The sequence below is a fragment of the Equus przewalskii genome, chromosome 18 (assembly GCF_037783145.1).
Source record: "Equus przewalskii isolate Varuska chromosome 18, EquPr2, whole genome shotgun sequence".
Lineage (NCBI taxonomy): Eukaryota > Metazoa > Chordata > Mammalia > Perissodactyla > Equidae > Equus > Equus przewalskii.
Window position 1 is genome coordinate 7,819,029 of NC_091848.1, and position 17,174 is coordinate 7,836,202.

Below are 17,174 nucleotides of genomic sequence, written 5' to 3' on the forward strand. Positions count from 1 at the left end.
AAATATTTCTTCAGAGGGAAAATGTCTTATTAGGGTGACGGGTGTGCTCATATCATGCCTTTTATTATTAATCCTTCATTAGAAATCTCAAAAATCAAACCTTGAACCGGAAACGATTGGGTGTCTGACTTTGAGTTGTTAAGAGAACACTGTTAATGTCATCTCCAAATAGTGTAGGTGAAGGTATCCTGTTTAATCTGGCTTCAAGCCCTTAAAGAAAGGAAAAAGTTGACATGAGTGATGACTTTATTCATAAAGATTAATAATTATTAAATATTTTTATAATTTTACTGCCTTTACCATAAATAATGATATTTTTAACTTGGAAGATACACTCATTCAAAAAATGAATCCTTAATATAATCAATTTGAACATTTTTGTGTACACAATTCCCATTTGATTGTATTTAAGAAATTTTTCTAAAGAAAAATTTAAAACATATTTTTTTCATTCCACTTAAAATATATTATATGAGATCACCATGATAGCACACTTCTCACCAGTATTATTTGTTGTCATTTCCTCAACATTATAGCCATGGTTATCTACGAAGAAGCACCAAGGAATAACAGAGTCATTCCATGGCCTCCAGCAGCAACCCCGCGATGCACAAAGTGCCTGATAAAAACATTTATAAGAAGAATCATATGATTAGTATTGTTATCATATGTGTCAGTCTCTATGTTTTAAACATTCACTCATTCTAATAAATGCTGGAATAAATGTTTTAAAAATGCCTTATTTCTTAAAATACACACTATGTTAAAATTTCACTTATTCTTTTGTTTCTCTCATTTGGAAGACATATAAATATTGGAAGAATTGAATTAATTACCCCTATCAGAGATTGATGCTCTGAGATGTGATTTATCAAATTTATATATCAATACATATTATTGTAAGCTCGTGTATTTTACAGGTTCTTGCCCTCTGGGTAATTATAATCTATTCTGTTGTCATACAGTCAATGCAGAAGAGCTGAAAAACTTATTGTGTACTAATTATGTATCAAGCTGCCAGTCAGGCTATAAAGATGAAGACACGGCCCTGAATTCAAGCCTAAATATAAGGTTTATGGTAGTTATTTCCAGCTAATTATTAGATCAATATTTAATTAAACTATTTAAACTAGTTTATGTGCCAGGTTTGCAACTAGTTGCTGCTGCTGCATTGAATAAAGCAAAATATTGAATTCTCAGTAATTTTGTGATCTATATGGAAAGATTATGTGAAGTGAAAGAAAATGAAAAGGTATACATGTTGATATAAAAAGTTCAACACATGTTTATGCTGTGTGTTAACACTGGTATAATTAAAAATCTACTTATTTAAATTTAATAGTGTGACACACTTTTATAATTTGAACACCTGTGGGCTTTTTTTTCTTGGCTCTTTGCATTGAAAAAAGCTAAAGCCTCTACTGATAGTGGCTGACACTATACATGTTAACTTCTCTCCTATTTTAATATCAAGTTAAAGTGGCATCAGATACACATATGTGTGCAGAAATACACACACATACGTACAGTGCAAACAGGAGTACAAGTGGACCTGACCATTGTGGAGGGTCATTATCTAACCAAATCTAAAGTGTGTGATTTGTGATCAGGCAATTTTACTTCTGCTATCTAACTTAGAGAAATAGTCCCAGCAATACAAAGAGAGAGTTCTACAAAAATTGTCACTTACAGTACCCTTTATGAAAGACTTTTTTTAAATGGTGGTACAAAACAAAAAGGTAGAATTAGACATAGATATATTGATTTTGAAAGGTGTAAAGGTGCCAAATTTAAAAAACAAGAGAAAGGAAATAAGCAAATTATAATTGCATCTTATAATATAAAGAATATATAGTAAGATGGAATTACACAAAGTTCCTCCAAACATACTGTATTGATTTCTTAGGGCTGTTGTAACAGCCGTGAACATGGTGGTTTAAATCAAATCAACAGAAGTTTATTCTATCACAGTTCTGGGGTCTAGAAGTCCTAATTCAAGGTGTCAGCAAAACCGAACTCCCTCTGAGACTCTAGGAAAGAATACTTCCTGATCTGTTCCCAGCTTCTAGTGGCTCCTGGTAATCCTCAGTACTTCTTGGTTTGAAGATACATTACTCTAACCTCTACTTCCATCTTCACACAGACTTCTTCCCTGTGGTTTTCTGTGTGTCATCCACTCCTCTTGTATGGACATCAGTCATTGGATTTAGGGTCCACTCTAATTCAGTATAACTTAATTTAACTAACTACATCTGCAAAGGCCCTATTTCCAAATACGGTAAGATTCTGAGTCTCTAAGTAAACACGAATTTTTGGAGGACATCATTCAACCCACTACATATACAAACCAAAATATTAGTTTAAAATGTATATCCTTATTCTTGCTTTTGCGATACTAATAATTTTGGTTTACTTTGTATAGATTTTGATGCGGTATTTATTTTTAGTTGCTCTACCTATTTTTCAGGATTTCAGGCATTTCTCTGATTATCTTGAATTCTTAATCTAACTTCAATTCTTTCTCTGCTACATTTGAAAAAGCAAAGAATTAAAACATTAAATATGCATCAATAGGTATAACTTAAGTAGGTAACAATACAATACATTTCTTAGGTTCTTATTTTTATTGTATGTCAGTGTATGTATACAGAATGATATGTAATAATACATAGTGGTTTGACTATGAACTGAATGGTGTCCCCCCACAATTCAGATGTAGGAATCCCTAACCCCCAAAGTGATTGTATTTGGAGATAGGGCCTTTAAGGAGGTAATTCAGATTAAGTGAGGTCCTAACGATGGGACTTTAATCTGATGGGACTGGAGTCCTCATAAGAAGAGGAAGAGACACCAGAGATCTTTCTCTCTCTCTCTCTCTGTGCCTGCCCAGAGGAAATTCCTGTGAAGACACCATAAGAACGCAGCTGTTTACCAGCCAGGAAGAGAGGTCTCACCAGAAACCAACCCTGATGGCACTTTGACTTCTAGCCTCCAGAACTGTGAGAAAATAAATGTCAGTTGTTTAAGCCACCTAGTCTGTGAGATTTTATTATGGAAGCTCCAGCTGACTAATATGCTCTAGGTAGAATTATAGAATTACCACTTTAAGTTCACCATCTTTTCTTAAATGACAAATATAAAATATATTAGCTGAAATTTGTTAACTTCTTAAGTTTAATTTGTTTCACACTGAAAACATCCTTTAGCAACCTAACAGTTTGACATTAAAAACTAATAGTAGGCATCAAAACCTTAAACCATTGGGTTTTAAAAGGTGTTTCCCTTTAAGATTCTAACAGCCATATTGTTCCTAATAGAATTCTATTTTAAGCTTCAATCTTTCCTAAGAAGAATATTAGCTAAAGAGAATATCTGGCCAATTTTTCCAGTGTGTCATAGTAAACGGTATGTTATCCAGCTCTTTTATCAATAGGTAAGCAATAGGATCCACTATTCCTAATATTGTCCCAAGAGGAATCTCAGCTATTAGCAAATTTTCATGGTAAATTAATCAGAAAATTATGTATTAACTACGATGTACCAATGGTAGAATAGGGCTAACAGAACTTTATAGTTTATTTGTTATTTTGTATGTGAAGACGGGAGTGGGAGAGGCGAGATACAGATATGCATATTATAGATATAGATATAACATATTACAGACATATTCATATAATAAAAGTATACAATATATCATAGACATGCATAATATATTATAGTAAATATATAATGTATAATAATTTCAATATGATTTATAATGGAATATTTACATTATATACAGATGGCAATATATTATAGATATGCATATCATATGTAGATATTGCAAAACGTGAATATACACACACACATACACACACACTCATTGACTTTTATTTCCATACAGGTTATGAAAACCAAGAAAGAGTCAATTTAGAGTTACATGAATCCATTTAGTTACCCTAATTTTCTCCATTTGAGCTTCTTCTCCCCAGTTAGCAAGTAATAAAAATACATAATAATAATTTTCAAAACATCAGTGTTACTTTACTTTCCACAGACACTTCTTAATGCCATCATTACAAATGCCCTAATGAAGCACTATTCTCTCTCAAATATTCTATATTGTCAAAGGAAATACATCTTTTTCTTTAAGAAATGGATTTGAGAAGATAGAATTTCAGGGAGGTTTATAAAATTAACAATAGCTTGTTAAGCATGGGAAAATAACTTGTTAACTAGAATTGAATACATGTACAGAAAAGCAAGCTCAGTAATTTCTATTATCTCTCATCTGTTTTTATAGAACTATAATAAAAAGATAGTTCAACCTAGTTGATGGTTAGATCTTTAAAAATATGGAATTGATCCAATATGAGCAATTATTTTAAAATAATTCTTATAATATATAATATATATTCATAACATCATTAAAGACTTTTGTTGCAAACCTGTGTTGGAAATTGTTCTGGAATGCAGTTTATTCTCTCATTGATAGCATCATTTAGCTCACTTGGACAATTTTCTGAACCAGGATATGCAGTGGTTGTACTAGTAGCTGGAGTAGAAGTACTAACTCCTGGGAAAGAAAATGGTCAATAAAATAAAACATACTATTAATTTTTTCCAGATTTTTCAAGTAATGAATACAATTTAAAAGAATACATTAATTTATATATAATGAAAATAAAATAAATTTTGCATTAAAAATTTATTTGCACATTCAGTTCCCAATCATTCAAACGAAATGATCCAAATGATATTTAGAAATTGACTGTGCAGAGTCGTGTTGACTGTTTCTTCAGAAAAAAATATATAGTCATAGAAGGGCGTGAGGTAGATTCAAAAGGAAACAAAATGTACAAACAACATTCCCACCACATTTACAATTTGTGTTTGATAGATGAAAAAGGAAGATGGAGAAACGTGGATGGGAACAGGATGTAGAGAAGGACACAAGAATTAGAGAAGAAAAGAGAAAAATAGGAGGAAGAAGGTACTTTGAAGTGAATAGAAGAGAAAGCAGAGAATAGCAAAGAAAAACAAATCCTAACTCTATATAATAAAGAGGAACTTTCTAGCAATCAGATATGGGTAAGACAAAATTGATTGCTTCTCAATGTAGTGAGCTTTCAGTTTACTGCAAGAAGGTAAAACAAAAGACTAACAGCAGTAGAAAACGCTAACTACAGTTAGCCTAGAAGATCTGTAACATCCTTTCCAATTCTGATTTGGTCAAGAGAGAATGATGAAGAAAGAGAAAGCAAGTTAGGCGGACCATACAAATATTCGGGGAAAAAGATAAACACTTCAAGCCTTTGTTCACATTCCTTCTACTTGTTTTTCTCATACAACCTCTTTCTCCTTAAAAAAGAACTGAGCCTAAGACAAAGAGTGTATTCCTCCAAATTTCCTACCCCCTTTGCAAGTGTCTGAAAGCCAGAGCAAAAAGCCAGTCTTCCCACTAATTACAGGAACCTCACTGCTAGCAGTAGACAATTATTCCACTTTCCATTAACACCTTGATCCTTGGCCTCTTTGCTATTTCTCAAGCAACACAATCTGGGAAAGGCCGTTAATGTCAAAGCACATAGATTCCTTAATTACAATGGCACTTCATTGAAATAACCAGGATACAATAGATTAAAAAGTTGGAACAATTAAATAACTTACCTGAGATCTTTTTTCACGTTTCATCTCATATAGATTACTTTTCAAAATCCATAATTATTATGAGTAAACTTTATCTTAATTTCACTATAATGCATTTTTTTTTTTTTAAAGATTGGCACCTGTGCTAACAACCGTTGCCAATCTTCTTTTTTTTCTCTCTGCTTTTTCTTCCCAAATTCCCCCAGTACATTGTGTATATTTTAGTTGTGGGTCCTTCTAGTTGTGGCATGTGGGACGCCACCTCACTGTGGCCTGACGAGCGGTGCCATGTCTGCGCTCAGGATCCAAACCATAAACCCTGGGCCGCTAAAGCGGAGCATGCGAACTCAACCACTCGGGCAAGGGGCCGGTCCCAATGTATAAGTATTTTTAACATTACTTACCTTCAACAGCAGGTGTCTTAGTTGCTAAAACAATAATTAGGGCAATAGCTATTATAGTAACTATAACAAAGAGGACAATCAGAATGATTTCTAAAGGAGTAAATTTCTTCTTTGCCATCTAAAGAAAGAAAAAGAATATAGTTTAATATGTAAAAAATATAACTACAATTAGCCACCATCATTATCATGATATTATATCCTTCCTTTTATATTTTTACTAAGCAAAACACAACCAGAGGCGCAGACAGCTCTATCAGTTTATCATATAAAATAATAAACATTGGCAAAAAGGGAAACAACACATGCAATTTTAAGTAAAGGGAGTGAACGCACGATGCACATTATAGTAGCATGCTACAGAGGGAAAAAAAGATCTCCAAGCAGGTGTGCCTTGCTCTCTCATGTTAGAGCATTTTTCAAGTCAAAGAAACCTCACACTTGCACTATGCTTTTTAATTCTCACAACAATTCTATGAAGGAGATGCTGTTATTCGCATTTTAGTCATTAGAAATTTCAAATTTAGAGAAAATAATTTACTTTCTCAAAGTCAAAAAATCCAGTTCTTTCTACTGTATCTCCAGTTCCAACACTGCTTTCTTACAACAATGTTTTAGAAAAAATATAAACATGTGGGAAGGAATATAAATATATAAAAGAATATAGATGTGAATATTGTGGAAAAGAATTTACATATGCAGTATATATTTGGGAGTGGTTGCTTAAAAGAGAAGATTTAAACTGCATGATCTCCAAATTCCTCCCTCAAAGAGCAAATAAAATATACCAAACTCTCATATCAAAAATATATATTTATTTTCAAACAACATTACGCATTTGAGTTAGCACACAAAGACTACCTAAATGTATATTTGGAAGAGCTCTTCTTTAGTAATTATCTTAAAGCTTATTTGTTTAATTTAGTTTTAACCACACATTTCTCATCTTTCCTAGTCTTCAAGTTTCCATGGCTCTTCTATATTCTATGGTTTTTATGTAAATCTTAATTCAATGGCATATACCCAGATAGGAATTGGGAATTTCCACAGTAAATGCTTTAATAAATTTCCAATTTTAAAATTAATTTTTTTAACTATGTCAGTTCTTATATCTACTTGTCCCAACCTAAAACTTCTTGTCCCCCTCCCATATCTTTCTACCAAATTCAATCATTCAACAAGTCCAGTTGAGTCTACCTCCAAAATATTTTCAGAATTATACCCTTATCCTATGCCCACCACTGCAACATCTTTTTTGGACAACATGACTTCTTAGTATGTGCTGTTTAATCTTTCCTCAACACTTCCACATCTGCTATTCTAGGTTAGTTCCAATTCATGCCCAGTTCAAATGCCATGTCCTTTCTGAGTTCTTTCCTGCTCTTAGAGGCAGAGTTAATCTATCCGTTTTCCATTTTACCACGGCACATAGCACATCTATCGCCATTATTTATTCATATATTAATTTCCTTCATTGGACTGTTACATTCTTATTAGCAAGAATCATGAAAATAGTTCAGAGCTTGACATTGAGTAAGCACAAGCTCAATTTTTTTAAATATACCTTATGAACAAATGCTGAAAGATTAGCATTCAAATTTTGTATATGATTTCCCAATACAGACATGTAGGTTGTTTATTGCATCAGTAATCTTCAGAGAGCCGGAATTCCAGCTAAACTTAATCAAAGCGACAGGTGATAGATAAAGCTTTTTAGAAAATGAAACCCAGATGCTCATGTTATGTAGGAAACGACACAGTTACATTTAATGTTTAATTTTAAGTAAGTTTAAGTCTCACTCTAAGTAATAACCTACTTTGGTATCAAGAAGCCAATAAAAAAATTGTGTTTTTCTTTTGTTAAGGGGAGTCTAAAAAAAATGCATATTGTCATGAAGCAAACTCTCTTTTACTTAGAAGTATCAGAACAAAATTAATGTACCAAAATTAAATTATTCATATGAGTACTCATAAAGAATCAGCACTAAAATTTTTCATACGTTGTAGGTGATAATTACAAGTGATCATATTACAGTAATTTTAAGCAAAATATTTTGGAGGAAATTATATATTGATGTCCTTTCACTGTATATTTATTTACAAAATGAGTAATACCTTATTAGATGGTAGCTTTATGACTGATCTTTAAAAGATGTGCTAGAAAAGATTAAATGTTTTATAAATGTAGCATTCTACTCCATCAATATATGTTTTCTGAAATAAAATATATTTAATCATACTTAAAGTATTTATTTTTCAAAACATTTTTTGATCCTTATTTTCTTCTATACAGAGCAACTAAATTAAACCTGCCATGATTCCACTTAAGTCTGACAAAAATTATGATGAAGAGCTGGGCAAAGAAAATATTCTGATATCTTAAAAAAATTTAGAAATGTTTTCTCCTGTTTTAGTGCAAGTGGTTATATATTTAAAATGGCAAATGAAAATATGTTATCTTTGCTATTTTAAAGAAGTGTAGATAGACAGGAATATTGCTAACATAAATTAAGGGAACACATAATTACTTGGAAACCATGAAAGTAACAAAGAAATATGATCCATAAACTTACCTTATTTCATAGCCTGTTCTGTTTGCTATGTTGTACCAGAGTAGGCTGAGGCTGCCAAAGTAATGATCAGGGAAAACTGCTCAGCTATATATTGAGCTACTCATAAAGTTTTACTGCACCCTCACCAGCCTATCAGTATTTAATAAACTTCTGCTCAACATGCAATTGTAAAAAGCCTGAACTCTGAAAAGAGTTTGCATCAATATTTCTCTCTGGGAACCTAGGTTAATTAATAATTGTGCTCTTAGATAGTCTTTGATTTCTGGAAGCTATGAACTACCCTAAGAACATAAAAGTGTTTATTTATATTTTCTCTTTTCTAAATTTTATTTCTTTTATTATTTCGATGTTGTTTTAACAACTGTCTTATCTCATTGTGTGAAATTTAAACTCTCACTGGAAAGTGAAAACATATTGGTAAGCTAGGACCTGGAAAATATTTGCAGAAAGTAATAATTAGAAGGTAATATTTCATAAAAAGCAATGATTAAATAAAAGTCATCTCCTGTGTCTCATTATTAACCTTAAGACTGAAGAACTGACAAAATCTTTAAGAATAAAATTTAAAAGTAGAGATATGTAAACAAGCGATCCAGAAATAAAATCATTTTATTTATCTATTTACTTATTATTTATGGCACTCATTTAATTATCAAAAATTATATTGTAAACACCCTTTCATACAGTAAAAAATAAAGTATCAACTACACGACTGGTTTAAGCTAGGATAGTGTTTAACAGCAAAGAATTTGATGTAAGTGACCTGGGAATAAATGCTAGTTGTACTATATACCTGAGAAATCATGGGCAAGTTTGCTAATTTATTTAAGCCTAAGTCTCTTTATCTATAAAGTGAAAATGAAAACATCTACCCATAGGGACATTGTGAAAATTATATGAGCTAACATACTCTATTATTATTGAAGCTCTGCTATCACAAAGAGAGTACAATTTGACCCTGAAATGGTTAGTATCTGAGTTCTGCACATAATCTGGGCATTACCTTTTCAAAGGAATATATAATAAAATAATGTGGTCACACAGAGTAGGTAGTTTTTTTGAGGCAACTTGAATAAGAGTTTAAAGAGAAAGTAAAAGAAGTGGATGCATGGATTACTGTATATAAAGGAGAACTTCCATTATATAAAGTGAAGTGATATGGAGATCAGCTTAGAATCATTCTAGAATGATCTCAGTGGGTAGAACTAAATCCGATGTAATAGATTTTATGAGTGCTCTATTCACAGAGCACATAATTATATATATGGAAAATATTAGTAAATCAATCCAAACCTCCTGTAATCAAAGTGTGACTATAGAAAGGTCACAGGATATAAAGTTAATAATAAAAGGAAACCAGTTCCTACATAACAACAATGAACAATGGGAAACTGAAACTAATATAGGTATTAGTTTCAGCTAGAGACATATCTATCTAGCATATATCTATAGATATAAATGGATAGAGAGATAATTTATGATAGCATGAAAAATGAGTAGTGGGTATAAATCTAACAAAATACATGCAGAATTTCTATTCTGAAAACAAAATATTGATGAAAGAAGTCAAAGAAGATCTAAATAAATAGGGAGATAAATCATATTCATGGATTAGAAATCTCAATATTGTTAAGCTGTTGATTCTTTGTAATAAGATTTACATATTCAATTTAATCCCAATCCTCAATAAAATATTAGCAAATCAAATACAATGCATTTAAAAAATTATACAGCACAAGCAAGTGATATTTATTCCAGGGACACAAGGATGGTTCAACATCTATAAATCAATCAATGTGATAAGTGACATTAACAAAATGAAGACTAAAAACCACATGATCATCTCAATAGATAACTAGAAAGCATTCGACAAGATACATCATCCATTATGATAAAAACTCTGAATAAAACGGGTATAGAAGGAAAGTATCTCAACATAACACAGCCCATATATGACAAACCTACAGCTAATATCCTTCTCAATGTTGAAAAACTGAAAGCTATCCCTTAAGAACAGGAACCAGACAAACATGCCCACTTTTACGACTCTTATTTAATGTAGTACTAGAAGTCCTAGCCAGAGCAATCAGGCAAGAAAGAAAAATTAAATTGATCCAAATAGGAAAGGAAGAAGTAAAACTGCCACTATTTGCAGATGATGTGATTTTATATATAGAAAATCTAAAGAATCCACCAGAAAAAAACCATTTGAAGTAATAAACAAATACAGTAAAGTTGCAGGATACAAAATCAACATACAAAAATTAGTTGTTTCTATATCCTAACAGGGAAATAGCAGAAAGAGAAATTAAGAAGACAATCTTATGAGTCAGCCCTGGTGGCCTAGTGGTTAAGTTCAGTGCGCTCTGTTTCAGTGGCCCAGATTCAGTTCCTGGGTGCATACCTGTACCACTTGTCTATCAATGGCCATGCTGTGATGGTGGCTCACATACAAAATAGAGGAAGATTGGCAACAGATGTTAGCTCAGGGCGAACCTTCCTCAGCAAGAAAAAAAAAAGAATACAATCTTATTTACAATCAAACAAAGAGAATAAAATGCCTAGGAATAAATTTGCCCAAGGAGGTGAAAACCTTGTACACTGAGACGTATAAAACATTGTTGAAAGAAACTTGATGGCACAAAGAAATGGAAAGATATTCAGTGCTCATGGATTGGAATGTAAACTGGCACAGCCACTGTGGGAAACAGTATTGAGATTCCTCAAAAAATTAAGAATAGAACTACCATGTGATCCAGCTATTTCACTTCTGGGTTTATCCAAAGAACATGAAAACATTAATGTGTAAAGATATGCACCCCTATGTTCATTGCAGCGTTTTTCACAGTAGCCAAGACTCGGAAACAACCTAAGTGCCCATCATTGGATGAATGGGTAAAGAAGATGTGGTATATACATACACAAGGAAATACTACTCAGCCATAATAAACAATGAAATTTTTCCATTTCTGACAATGCGGATAGACTTGGAGGGCATTATGCTAAGATAACTAAGTCAGACGGGGAAAGCCAAATACTGTATGATTTCACTCATATGTGGAAGATAAAAAAAAACAACAAAAAAACCATATAGATACAGAGAATAAATTGGTGGTTACCAGGGGGGAAGGTGCGAGGAGGACAAAAGGGGTAAATGGGCACATGTCTATGGTGATGGATGCTAACTAGACTTTTGGTGGTGAACATGATATAGTCTATACAGAAGTTGAAATATAGTGACGTACATATGACTTAAAAATATGTATATAATCTCAATAATGATCCCAGTAAGTAGATGTGTTGATTATAAATTTTCTAAATCAATGTTTGTAGCACGTTTGTTTATAATTCCCCCAAACTCAAAACAATTCAGGTATCTATCAACACCTAGCATGTGCATACAATGGAATAGTACTCAGCAATGAATAGTTACAAAGATTGTTTCATGCAATAACAGAAATCAACCATAACATTTGGGTTAGTTGCTTTCCCTGCAATTTCAGTTTTCTGATTGGTTGAAAATAAAAGTAATTAATTAGCAGTTTGTCCAGCTTTTTTCCCCCTTCTTTTGAGAGTGAGTGCAAACACTCTTTCCAGCTTCTCACATCTTTATACTAAAACTGTAAAACTCTGTCAAGTTTTAATTAGTCATCTTCTAGATTCCCTTATGTGTAGACATATTTTAAATAAGAGCTTTTGTCCTCTCTATTTAAAAAATCGTTATGTGATTTAAAATGTTCATATCCTCTATTTCATATCCAGATTTCCCTGTCTGGTTCCACAAGCTGGCCTTTGCCTTGAGTAATTTCTTTTGTTCCGTTTGTTCCATATCTTCCCCCATGCTAGTTTTGACTCCACTCATCAACCTCAACCAATAGGGGAGGAATGTGCTCATGAATTGTCTAAAAGGTAAATTCAGACAAAACCACATTATAAGCCTACTCAGTTATAGACATTAGGAAATTATATACACTAATGAAAGAAGGCATTTTAACCTAAAATACATTGTTTTTATTTAAAAGCAATTATTAACTTTTAAACTTTTGCTTATTAATATAAAAATTGTACAAAAAATTAAAACTGCATGAAATAAAATAATACAAAAATTGAGTTGGGTAGGCAATAGGCAAAAAAATTTGTAAACACCAAGAACAAAATTAAACCATACCTAGCGATTGACACTTTCAGTAATCAGAAGCGATTAGAGCTCAACTACTTTTTACAGACTTTGCTGTACTTAGACTTTATAATTTGCATTTCACAATTTTAAACATGTAGTGGTTAAACCATGTATATCAAACATACAATTTAGGTTAAAAATTATGTTATTTAATATGAGAGTTTCATGTGTTGCTGGCCACCATAATACAACAGAAGAGGAAAATCTAATTTTCAGAATATGATGCACAGATGACACAGAGGTACTCCAAAACACTAAATGACCAAAAATGTCCTATTTCTTTCAGAGAACTGTGAAAAATCTAGAAAGAAAATGGCCACATGAGGAAGGGAGAAAGGATGGAAGTAGGCACTAGGAGTTGTTGGATTTAAATTGTTAACTCTAGAAGCCAGAAGCAGATGTAGTAGAAACAAATACAAAGAGAGAAGCCAAGGCTCCTGCCTTAGGACGCATTTAAAATATTGGATGCAAAGGAGTTTAGAAGTAAGGAGCTAGAAGCCAGCACCATTAGAGAGACCAAGAGTTGGTGAACTATGTGAACAGAGCCAGAAAATAGGGCATAAACAATTGCTGGTATCCCAGTCTTATCATTCACTGACAAATGGCACAGCTGACTCTCCAGCTTTTACATCTAGATTTGACTATTCTTAAAAGCTTCAGACCTGAATCTCCAGATAACTCATCTTCAGCAGATCTAAAACAGAACTCATTACCATTTCCATCCAGACCCTTCTTTATCTCTCTCTTAATAGCTCCACTTTTCTCCAGGTCGCACAGCCTCAAAATGTTCAACTCCTTTTTGTTCAGCATCATATGTAGACGTTTAATTCTGCATGGGCTTGCCTTTGATATCTTATATTCAATGCTTTCTTTACTTTACTGCTTTACTGCTACTGCTGTAAGTTATCACTTCAAGCCTACATTACTGTAATTGTTTCCTAACTGCTCTTCCAGACTCCAATTATTCTAATTCTCTCTCTTACCCCTAAAGTATCCACATAGCTCTCCCCAAGAAAATAGTGCAGCTTGTTTTATTCCCAGCACAGTATTCCAATAGTATCTACTGCCTAGAGGTAAAGATCTAGACTGCTTAATCTTATATTTAAAAATATATATTTTGTGTTTGCCATTTCATCTTAAATGCCACAATCAACCCACTCTCCTGCCAAATCCATCTGCTAACCTCTTTACTTTCTCAGGCTCACATCTATGTTTATTTTGTCCAGAAGCTGGACGCCTTTCCTTAATTCAAATTGTATCTATTTGCATCAACACTCAAGAGTATTAATTTCTCCCGTTTTCGCCTCCATAACAATGTATTTTACACTTGTATTGCAGTGCTATCTTAGCTTGTCTCACATTAAAGCTATCCATGCTTGCTTCTATTGCCCACATGAGACTGAAAACACTTACAAAGCAAGGACAATGCCTTCCTCACCTTTACTTAATTTACAATACAGCACACAGTGTTGTTCATGGAGCAGAACATAGCAGTGACAGCCAATAGTATACCTTTATCTATTCTCCCTTGTCAAAGGTCACAAACGCTCAACCAAAGGCCACCAGGAACACAATTGTAGTCAAACAAAGAAGAGGTTGTCTTAGTCAGACAAAGTTGGAAGGGGTTTATTATAGGATTTGGACTTGTGCTAAGTGACTAAAAAGAGAAATTGGAGAAGGGAAGAATTAGGTCTGAATTGGATAAAGTCCAGAACCAAGGGTAATTCAACTATTAGGTATCAGAATCCTTGTTTAACAGGTGGAAAGAGCAAAGTGGAGCTGGGGCTGTCATTGGTAACAAAGCAGCAACACATTCAAAAGTCAATTCTTGCAACAAAAATGTGGTCTACTTAAAAACATTGTTTATCACAGTCTCACCAGCAGCAGATCCAATTTTTCATTTTCTCTCTTTTCTTCCTTTTAGTGGCAGAATCCCCTAAATTTAATAGGGTACATGGTTATGAGTCTAGACTACATTTTTCAGTTTTTCATGATGCTAATTTTGTCTATGTAACTAAGTTCTAGTCAGAGAGGTTGAAGCAGAATTCACACAGTCAACTTCCATATTACATTTTTAAGAAGAAACTTCTTGCCCTCCACACCCTCTATTAAATTCTTTCTGTGAGCCAAACACAAATGTGGTTCTGTAACTCAGCTTTGACCGTGTATCCCCCAGAGGACAGTGAAATAACAAGTTAGAAAAGTCTCAGATTCCTGAATCACCTTGTGGACTAGAGCTATCTATTTGCCCTAGATCATTAACCTTCCTCTGAAATATTAAATAAGAGAGAAATAATCTATCTTTTTTGAACCAGTGAACATTTTAGTCTCTTTATTAGAGTACTTTATTCTCATCAAATACAGATGGTGAGAATAGATATTGGCTATTAAATTATGAATTCTAATGATGAAATGTTAAGTGTGCCCACTATGGATCAAGAGGTTGATAGTTGGATTATGTGTATTATCCAATATCTCCTCCGGCCTTCCATTATGTAGCTTGCCAAGTATTTTCACAAAGCTGGAAACTATATGCAAACATACACTGCGTAAACATCTAGGATTAATAAGAAATAATAAAACTCTTAAAAGGAGTAATGGCATCACTATAAATGATTGTAAAATGAAATGTAAAATGAAAAGAGGTCTCACTCATGCTTTGCTATTTTATGGGAAAGGTTTTATTTATTTTAGTCAAATTTGCATTCTTGAACGTGAACTGTGGGCTTGAAGGGGGAAGGGATTGCTCATTTCAAATATAAGTTCTCAGAGAACTCCTTATAAGTTAATTTTCAAAACCTGCCATTTAATCATCACTGGAACAGGGAAAATAGACTGCTATCTATTAAATTTCAATCATATGATATGTTAAAGAAGTCTATTTTGTCTGTGTCATACTGAGATCTATGAAGTTTACATAAAAAGAAATAACTAATAAAAATGAATGTCTGAGAATAATCTTTATAATTGTCATTGTTAATTATTGTAAATATCACTGAAAATGATATTTGGTTCCTGAAAACAGTCCTAAATTTCCAACTTGTTAGTAATCTTCTTTACCCTATTTCCATATTTTGATTCTATGGGGTTTATTTTAGGAAAAAAACACTTTTAGAGTATGAAATATTCATTCACATATGGGAAATAGCCAATAAAAGAAGACTAACAAAGGAATTTAGAGTAAACACACCACACTTTCTCTGGAATGGCTATTTAATATATTCCTTCCTGAAACAGGAGTTTTATAAATGACAGCAGAGAAAAGTAAAAATAAAGTGACTAAAGGCTGTTCTAAAATTAATCTGATTCTCTTAGCAGTGTGAGATCTACCCACTGCTAATTAAATATTTACTAGAGGCTTAAAGTGATATTTCTTTGGCAAATAAGCTAAAAATACCGGAGCAAGCTTAGAAACCTGCTTTCTAAATTCCTCTGAGGCAATTTCTATATTCTACACAAGAGAAAGTAAAAATTGCATAGAACTCTGTGCTTAACAAATTTCCAATTCTAATGCTGTAAAAGCTTTATCAATGCAAGTAAGTTCTCAATGAAACATGGACTAAACACTTCAGTTTATTTGCGTACACATGTAAGAATTCACAAAATATTTATTAACTGATAATTACTAAAAGTGAATTTTAAATTAATTTAAATATACATTATTTGAAATTAATGAAGTACTCCCTCTGAGTGAGCATCAAGATGTAAACTTTCTAAACATTCAATTAAGATTACATCTGCTATTTTCCAACATTCATTTTTGTATTCATCCATATCAGAAATAGTTTTATGAAATATAAGTTTTTTGTAGGAAAATATAGGGTGAAAAGCTCATTTAACTCCTAAGTTTTCCAAGCCAATGAACAACCATTGAAGTAAGAAACTGTCTAGCTCTAATACTCACATTCACTACATTTTGAGATTTTTTATGACCATTCTAACCTATTGATATGTTACCAAAATGCCAACTCTTCATTCAGGAGGATAAAGAGATGAATGGTACTCCCATTTCTACAATCACTGCCTCATAAAGTATGTGAGATCTTGCACCAGGTGCAAGTCCTAACTTAAACTGTTTATGACACGAAAGAAAAACAGTCCAATTAAAATGAGAACATAGGCCATAGTGATGTCGTTTTAAGTTGTTAGCAAACTTCCCTGATGTTTTCAGAAAATACAAAACAAGGCTAAGATACTAACATTATAGTCATTTTCCCCAGAATATCTGAAAATCTATAGCAAAAATATAAAGTCAGACTAACAGTTGGGGTTAATTTTAGGTTTGAGCTACATTATGCAAATTATATTAAAAGAAATACTAAGCCAGGAAAAGTCCACGTGTCGCACATCATCTATAATATACACATTTCATTAACTGTTCTGCTGTTTCCC

General features: G+C 32.7%; 1 protein-coding gene across 1 annotated transcript in view; it reads right to left on the reverse strand.

The window, feature by feature from the left end:
* The window catches only part of SI (sucrase-isomaltase), an 84,527-nt gene extending 78,334 nt beyond the window's left edge, over positions 1–6,193 (reverse strand). The window contains exons 1-4 of the mRNA XM_070582175.1: positions 6,033–6,193; positions 4,428–4,555; positions 502–619; positions 101–210 (exon numbers count right to left, since the gene is read on the reverse strand). Of these exons, the coding sequence (XP_070438276.1) occupies positions 101–210; positions 502–619; positions 4,428–4,555; positions 6,033–6,150 (474 nt within the window). The 5' untranslated portion in view covers positions 6,151–6,193. The remainder of the gene's footprint in view (positions 1–100; positions 211–501; positions 620–4,427; positions 4,556–6,032) is intronic.
* Positions 6,194–17,174: the final 10,981 nt, after the last annotated feature.